The following is an 8028-nucleotide window of genomic DNA, read 5'->3' on the forward strand; positions in this document are numbered from 1 at the left end:
AAGACTTGGCAGAGGTGGGGAGAAGGCGACACCGCCCCCCAACCCGGGGAAAAGTTTGCAGGGCAGAGAGAAGCCTTGTGCCGCCTTTTTACAGTCAGATGAGATGCTGAACCCTAGCCCTCAAGGGGAGAGTGGACCTGGAAGAGGAGGGGCCTGCGTTCAGGACTCAGTTTCCCCACCTGTGAAATGAAAACACCGCTGGGGACTTTCCAGGTCCCTTCTGGCTCTGATGTGGGCTGGGCCCACCCCACCTACTATCCCTGGGACACAGCAGCTCAGTTCCTGCTCCTCGAACCCTCGGTGGTTTGACCTTTACAAGGTACCTCTCTCTTGCGGGGATCGGTGACCCCGCTCCCTCACACCGTCTGGGGGTCAAGTGACCCATGCAAATACGTTTCGCCAGCTCACTTTTCGGTGGTGTTTGAGGTACCTGACATTTCCTGCCATAAGGGAGAAAAATGGCCCCCCACCCCCTCCAACGGCAGCTTCCGACTCTTTCCCTGCGCTGCCCCCCAATACAGCATCTGATATTTCCACAAACTTCTTGTCCCGCCTGTAAAAACCAGAGTTGAAGCTGTACCTTGGCAGCAGTTCTGACAGCCAGGTGGGCGGGGGGGCGTTCCAGAGGCCCCTGCCCGCACCCCGCAAGCTGGCGTTTCCCGTGTTAATGGCAGCATCCCGTAGCTGTGCAACGGGGGGTGAGTTGCTTAGCCTCTCTGGGCGTCTTTTCCTCCATTCAGCAATGAAGGTAGTTTGTCGTGAGGATGGAGTGTCGTGATGCACACACCAGGAGCCCAGTAAATATTAGCAATTGGGACGACTATCCCTGCCGGCGGTGGCTGGCCTTGGGCGAGTCGCTGGCCCTCTCCGGCCCTGAACCTTCTCCTTTGCGAAGTGGGGGGAACCCAGGGGACAGCCGAGGTGCCCGGCACACGACAGAGCTCAGGCACCGGCCGAGGGGTCGTTAGCGAGGGCGGCCGCTGCCCAGCGCCGTCCTGAGACACCCCGTAGGTTTTCTTGGAGCCGACGAGTGTGTCAATCGAGGAGCGAGGAATGTGATACGTCCCGGCAGCTGGGGGAGCCGGAGCATATCTGGTATGTGTCTCTGGAATGATTTGGGGAAAATTCACCGAAGTTGGAACTTGAGACGCGAACTGCCCGGGGACCGAGCGATAGGGAGCTGTCCGCGCGCACACACACCCCCCGCGGCCTCGCAGAGGGACCTGGTGCGGGGGTGGGAGGCAGCGGACCCGGCACAGCACTGCAGCTAGGGCCCGCCCTGGAATGGCCGTGAACTTGTTGTTTTTCCACGTCATTTGCTCTCAAATGTACTATCGGGCCAGGCGATGCTAACCCTGCGGCTGCAGGTCCCTCCTTGTAACAAGCGATTGTGTGTTCTTCAGAGGTGGCCATGGGGAGGAGGGGGCCCGGCCCGAGGAGGTGGGGGAAAGGGAAACAAACCGCTCCTTTCCAGGGAGCTTGCGTGTCCTGGAGCCAGCTCCCCCCCCAAAGCACATGCCATTTCTGGCCCTTGAAGGGGTTAAAGGCCTCCTGGAGTCAAAAACAAGCAGGTGTCCCACCGTGCCAGAGACGCCCGCCTAAACCGCTTCCAGCTTTTTTTTTTTTTTTTTTCTCCTTCTGCAACAAGTCTGTGATCAGCCACGGGACAGAGGAGCCAGCAGCCTGCCTGTGACAGGCATCAGGTTAGCTCGCTCCCACTCGGGTGGCGCGCCCAGGATATAAATCCAGGCTCGGGCCCCTGCCGCGGCTCTTCTCCCTGCACACTCAGGAGAGGGAGTTTCCTTGCAAAGACCTTTCCTTTATCTGAAGCCGCGCAGCCCGGCGGGCTCCACTGACTTGGTGGAGGTGGCCGCGGCGGCCGCGAGGAAGCCCGCCGGGGTGGGGAGGGCAGGTGTCTGCAGCCCAGAGAAGGAGAAGGCCCCGGTGGGCCCCAGCCCCTGGCCCCGTCGCAGGGGAGGTCTCGAGCCACCGCAGACCGCATCATGGGGGCCCCGGGGTGCTGCCGGCTCTGGTCCCGCTGGGCGCAGGCGGCACTTCTCCTGCTGCTGCTCGGGGCACCCCCCAGGGGCCTGGCACTGCCGCCCATCCGCTATTCTCATGCGGGCATCTGCCCCAACGACATGAACCCCAACCTCTGGGTGGATGCCCAGAGCACCTGCAAGCGGGAGTGTGAGACGGACCAGGTGAGTGGGAATCCGGAAGCCTGATGTGGACCATGTGAGGGTGTTAGTGAGGGCAAGTGGGAGCCGTGGGCTGGGGAGACTCAGGAGCCCCCCCCCCCAGGCTGGGAGGATCTGGGAGCGGGAAGGAAGTTGGGCCCCAGGCCACATAAACAGGGAGTGATGTCTGTCCAAGTCCGAGGCCCAGATGAAGAGGTGGGTGATGTCCAAGTTCACCCTGGGGTTCCTGGTCTCATGTTTACTGAGGGGGGCTCTGGGGCAGCACTGGGCCAGGCACATCGTGGGGACTGGCACGACCCTTCAGCCCCGCCTCGACAGGTGACAGCAGCACGACGAGGTCCCAGCCAGGATGGGAGGGTGGGCCTGGCACCTGCGTCTCTCTGGCAAAGCTGAGGCCTCCGGGCCACCCCCACACACACAGGGGTTCGCACCCTGACTCTGAGATCAGGCCAGGCTGATGGGGACAGTGGGCGGGAACAGCTCTGAATAGACCCCCTGGTTATCCCTGGGAGGGAAGCCTGCCAGATTCCTCGGTCCTCCCTTCTGCTTTCATTAGAGCAGCCTGGGGCAAGCAGGGCAGGCCTGGCGCTAGGGCAGTTCTCTCCCAGCTCCCGAGTCCCAGGGCCATCCCTGCCACTCCCCGCGGGTGACGAAGAAGAGCCCGCTGGTACCCAGCACCTGCCTGGGCAGAGGTGCTTCCTGCCGGCCCGGCCAGTTCCTAGGGCTCAGGGCTGGGCTGGGCAGCACCGGGGAATAGAAGAGACACTCCATTTGCCAAACACACGTAGTCTACAGAAAAGCCCATGACTGCCCTGCAGAGAGTGGTCTCTGCCCCCACGGTGTCCAGGGGACAGTTGTCAGACCTCTCAGGCCAGACGCTGCCAGGGAGCAGAGGTGGTGCTGAGGAAAGGGAAGATGGGGGCAGAGCGCTCCCATTCGGCTGAGGTCATGAGTGTCATTGGCTACGTTTGCAGGGAAGTCTGTTCCACCGGCGTGGGCTGGCCTGATAAATCAGGTAGGGCGTGGGACAGTGAGACTCTGGCTGATGTCGCGTGTCTTGGGGAAAAGGCACCTGTGTGGGGCTAGGGACTTATTTGCCTATGGGTATATTCTGAGCCCCAAGCAAAAACTGTTCTAAGGATTCCTTCTAGGTTTCCTGGGCCCAGACGTACCTTTCTCCCCTCGCTCCCACCCCAACTCTGGGGACCCAACCTTTCATGGACCTCAGGGTCCTAAAGGAGCTCCCTGGGCGTGTCTCTTAAGGAATTTTATGACCCTCAGGCCGAAGAGCAGGTTCTCCTGTCCGCTCCCAGTCTCTCCCGCCCTCCATCCCCCACTGGGTCTCTCACCCTCAGACCCCAGCTCTGAGATCTGCCCATCCCTGTCCCAAAGCCTCTCCTGGCATGGCCTAGAAGCCCATGCCAAGCAAGGACTGCAAAACAAAGTCCCCATTCTGAGCCGAGAGGGGGAAAACAGTAAACAAGTCAAGCGGGCAGGCTCCACACAGCTCCGGTGGGGGATATTTCCCCCTCTTAGCTGATGTGGAATGTCAAAGAGGCTGAAATAAAAGTCGGAGCCACAAGAGGCCAGCCCTAGTGGGGAGTAATTCCCAGAGCTACTACCAGGACGGAGGATTAGGAGCGTTGCCCGCCTGCCCGGTGGGTACGAGGTGTTATTGTTGAAAACACCACGTGAAATCCTTGTTTGTGTCGGTCCCAGAGCATGTTGCTAATTTCGAGGAATTAAACTAATGCCTTACGTGGCTCCACAGAGCATCAAGGGGGATTACAGCCATAGTAAGTCCTCGCTGACGGCTCTGCTGACCTTCGCCACCCAACGGGGCTGTTTTCCTTGTGGATGTCCCCCACGAAATGTTGCACACGTCAGAGCTGAGCACCTGGGCCTGGCACAGCCCTCCGTGGTGGGGCCTGGCGTCCCGGGCCTGTCCCGCCTGCCCTTCCCCTGGGCTCTGAACGAGCGTGGGCCCGCCACGGAGCGGCTGTTCCTGACACGTGTGCAGCCGGCCTCAAACACCTGTCCCAGAGGTGTCCGATTTTTCCTTCTTAGGGTTTGGTGTGACCTCTTCAATTTGGCCAGGGCATCCTCACCCCAGTGGAAAAAAGACGGAGAGGCAGGGCTCATTTGTTCGCACCTAGACCTCCTTTGTGGTCACCCTATGATGTGGAAGAAGAGATCTCCCTTCAGAGTCCCATCCACCTGGAGCTTGAAGCCCTTTTCTGCCACTTGCCCGCTCTCGGGACTTGGGCGAAACTTCTCCAAGTCTCTGCACTTTCATCTATAAAATGGTAGTCAGAGAAACGTCCCCTCTCGGAGGTACGTGGCCTGCCTCCTCTCACACTACCAGCTGTAGCGGACCTCGGGCAAGTGACCTCACCTCTCCGTGCCCCCGTTATCACTACCTGCGAAGTGAGGCTAATGGTCTGCCCACCGCCCAGGCTTGTGATGAGCAAGAGAGAAGCAGACAGGTACACACGTTCTTAGACGAAGGCCCGGCAGATAGCAGGGGCTGCGTATCTCCTGTCACCATTCGAGTGTGCGGCTCACCGTAGGTGGTGAGCACATACCAGTTCCCTTCCGCAGACTCGGGGGGCGGTGGGTGGGGGCGCGGGGGGTGGGGGAAGCCTGGGCACGCGTCCTGCTCCTCCGTGCTCAGGCCTCTCCCTCTGGCTCCCCGCAGGAGTGCGAGACCTATGAGAAGTGTTGCCCCAACGTGTGCGGGACCAAGAGCTGCGTGGCCGCCCGGTACATGGACGTGAAAGGGAAGAAGGGCCCGGTGGGCATGCCCAGGGAGGCCACCTGCGACCACTTCATGTGTCTGCAGCAGGGCTCCGAGTGTGACATCTGGGACGGCCAGCCCGTGTGTAAGTGCAAAGATCGTTGTGAGAAGGAGCCCAGCTTCACGTGTGCCTCTGACGGCCTCACCTACTATAACCGCTGCTACATGGACGCTGAGGCCTGCTCCAAGGGCATCACGCTGGCCGTCGTCACTTGCCGCTACCACTTCACGTGGCCCAACACCAGTCCCCCGCCGCCCGAGACCACCGTGCGCCCCACCACGGCCTCCCCGGAGACGCCGGGGCTGGATATGGCGGCCCCGGCTCTGCTCCACCACCCTGTGCACCAGTCGGTCACCGTGGGTGAGACCGTGAGCTTCCTGTGCGATGTGGGGGGCCGGCCCCGGCCCGAGATCACCTGGGAGAAGCAGCTGGAAGATCGCGAGAACGTGGTCATGCGGCCCAACCACGTGCGCGGCAACGTGGTGGTCACCAACATCGCCCAGCTGGTCATCTACAACGCCCAGCCCCAGGACGCCGGCATCTACACCTGCACGGCCCGGAACGCCGCCGGGGTCCTGCGCGCCGACTTCCCGCTGTCCGTGGTCAGGGCGGGTCAGGCGGTGGCCCCCTCGGAGAGCACCCCCAACGGCACGGCCTTCCCCGCGGCCGAGTGCCTGAAGCCCCCCGACAGTGAGGACTGCGGCGAGGAGCAGACCCGCTGGCACTTCGACGCGCAGGCCAACAACTGCCTCACCTTCACGTTTGGCCGCTGCCACCGCAACCGGAACCACTTCGAGACCTACGAGGCCTGCGTGCTGGCCTGCATGAGCGGGCCACTGGCCGTGTGCAGCCTGCCCGCCCTGCAGGGGCCCTGCAAAGCCTACGTGCCCCGCTGGGCCTACAACAGTCAGGCCGGCCAGTGCCAGTCCTTCATCTACGGCGGATGCGACGGCAACAGCAACAACTTCGAGAGCCGCGAGGCCTGCGAGGAGTCCTGCCCCTTCCCTCGGGGGACCCAGCGCTGCCGGGCCTGCAAGCCGCGGCAGAAGCTCGTCACCAGCTTCTGTCGGAGCGACTTCGTCATCCTGGGCCGCGTGTCCGAGCTGACCGAGGAGCCCGACGCGGGGCGGGCCCTGGTGACCGTGGACGAGGTCCTCAAGGATGAGAAGATGGGCCTCAAGTTCCTGGGCCGGGAGCCGCTGGAGGTCACCCTGCTCCACGTGGACTGGAGCTGCCCCTGCCCCAACGTGACGGCGGGCGACACGCCGCTCATCATCATGGGCGAGGTGGACAGCGGCATGGCCGTGCTGCGGCCGGATAGCTTCGTGGGAGCGTCCAGCAGCCGGCGGGTCAGGAAGCTGCGCGAGGTCCTGCACAAGAAGACCTGCGACGTCCTCAAGGAGTTTCTGGGCTTGCGCTGAAGCCCCGCCCCCCCTCCGCCCCTCCCCGGCCCCCTCCCCGGCCCTCGTCCACCTACCCACCCCCCACGCCCCTCAGTCCGCAAACTGGGCAAGGTCAGGCTCGACAGTTGTAAGCCAGTGGGGAAAATGCACCGGAGGTTCTCAGAACAACTTCTGGTCTTGGGCTCAAGGAGGGGTCTGTATCTTCTTTAGCTGAGGGGGACCAAAGGAGAAGCCACTAGATACCTGCAAGCTATTCTTGATGACCAGTCGGTGGGGCGTTGTGACCCTCTCTGTGCTGCTCAGCCGCCTCTGCTGGCTCTCCCTGCCCCCAGCCAGCTCCCAGCCAGGCTTCCGGAGGTGGCATCTGAACGGTCGTGGGAATCACGGAATGAATCGGTTTGCAAAAGGGGTAGGTGGGGAGAGAAAGGAGGGACCAGGGACTCTTTGGACAAATTCCCCAGAGCCCCCTAGATCACTACGAGCAGAAACCACTTCATGTTAGGGCTTGTGGGACATGGGCAGCGGTGGGGTGGGGGGCATGGTCCGACCCAGCACACCCCTTGCCCTGAGGCGGTGGTCAGCCGTGCTTCGGTCAGGTGGGCCCTGCAGTCTCTGAGGCCACCATGGCGCCGGCAGAATACACATTCTTCATGTTTCTCCTTGGCTTTATTGGTTGGTTTATCGATTGTTGACGTATTAACTTAGCTCTGTTCAGTCCGACTCAATGGACAATTTCTGAACACTTTCTGGGTGCCGGGTGCTAGGGCACAGATATTAGTCAATGCCCAGCTCCTGGTGACTGAATGTGAATGTCCAGATCCCAGGGTCCCCACCCCCCCAATCCCCCCGCCCCGGGAAGCAGACCCATGCCTGGCCCTCCCAACTGTCAAATGGTCCCATTGGAAGGACAGTGTGCTTTCACCTGCCACTGGCTTCCTTGGGCAGAAAGCAGATAGAAGCCCCAGGATCTGTTCTGGTGGGAAGGGAGATAAAGGGAAAGTTGGGGTTGGGATGGGGAGCAGGGTGAAAGAAGGGAGGGAGGAGGGGAGTCAGGCTTGGGAAGGAAAAGGAATGTTGCTCGATGCTTCCATCTGGTGGTGGCCTTGGGAGCTGCAGGGACCTGAGGGAGGCTCTAAGTGAGACCTGGGAGGGCAGGTTTGGGAACGTGGCAGCTTGTTGGTGACTTCTCGTTTCTGGACTTCCTGTGCAGGTCCAGCCACCCCCCACCCCCCCACACACACACACGATAAATGACTTGGGAAAGCCACTGTCAGCTCTACATCTGCTCCCCCATTCCCTCCTCAGCCCTTCCTTCTGTCCAGGTCCCTCCAAAGGAGAAAAGATCATTGTGGGGCACCCTCGTTTCTTCCTCCAATGTAGGGAGGAAGGTACCAATTAAAAGTTCACAGTATCGACAGCCCTTCTTGTGTGATTTGTTTGGGTTAATGAGTGTGTGTGGTGGTGGGGGGCTGTCATTTGCTCTGGTGACCAGGAGGGAAGTCTGGCCAACGGGACCATATTTGGGTGATGGAGGGACACGAACATTCACCCCACTTTGGAGCTCTGAGGCTCCTTCACTGTGGTGCTCCCCCCAGCTCAGGAAAGCTGAGGCCAGAGAGGCCAGGT

At 61.4% G+C, this 8028-nt stretch overlaps 1 protein-coding gene across 1 annotated transcript; it reads left to right on the top strand.

Moving 5' to 3' along the window:
- Positions 1-1114: 1114 nt before the first annotated feature.
- On the top strand, positions 1115-7815 carry WFIKKN2 (WAP, follistatin/kazal, immunoglobulin, kunitz and netrin domain containing 2). The gene is made up of 2 exons (XM_006740704.3): positions 1115-2204; positions 4900-7815. Exons 1-2 carry the CDS (start codon positions 2004-2006, stop codon positions 6418-6420), a joined length of 1722 nt encoding a protein of 573 aa, XP_006740767.1. The 5' UTR covers positions 1115-2003; the 3' UTR covers positions 6421-7815.
- Positions 7816-8028: the final 213 nt, after the last annotated feature.

This window comes from Leptonychotes weddellii, chromosome 15, assembly GCF_054177405.1.
Source record: "Leptonychotes weddellii isolate Sample4059 chromosome 15, ASM5417740v2, whole genome shotgun sequence".
NCBI classification, from domain to species: Eukaryota; Metazoa; Chordata; class Mammalia; order Carnivora; family Phocidae; genus Leptonychotes; species Leptonychotes weddellii.

What these genes read in the sequence shown, in the direction of transcription:
- WFIKKN2 (XM_006740704.3), top strand. Translation starts at nt 2,004, where the DNA reads ATGGGGGCCCCGGGGTGCTGCCGGCTCTGGTCCCGCTGGGCGCAGGCG. An exon ending in GGGAGTGTGAGACGGACCAG is followed by an intron (nt 2,205 to 4,899) that starts GTGAGTGGGAAT and finishes GGCTCCCCGCAG; the next exon opens with GAGTGCGAGACCTATGAGAA.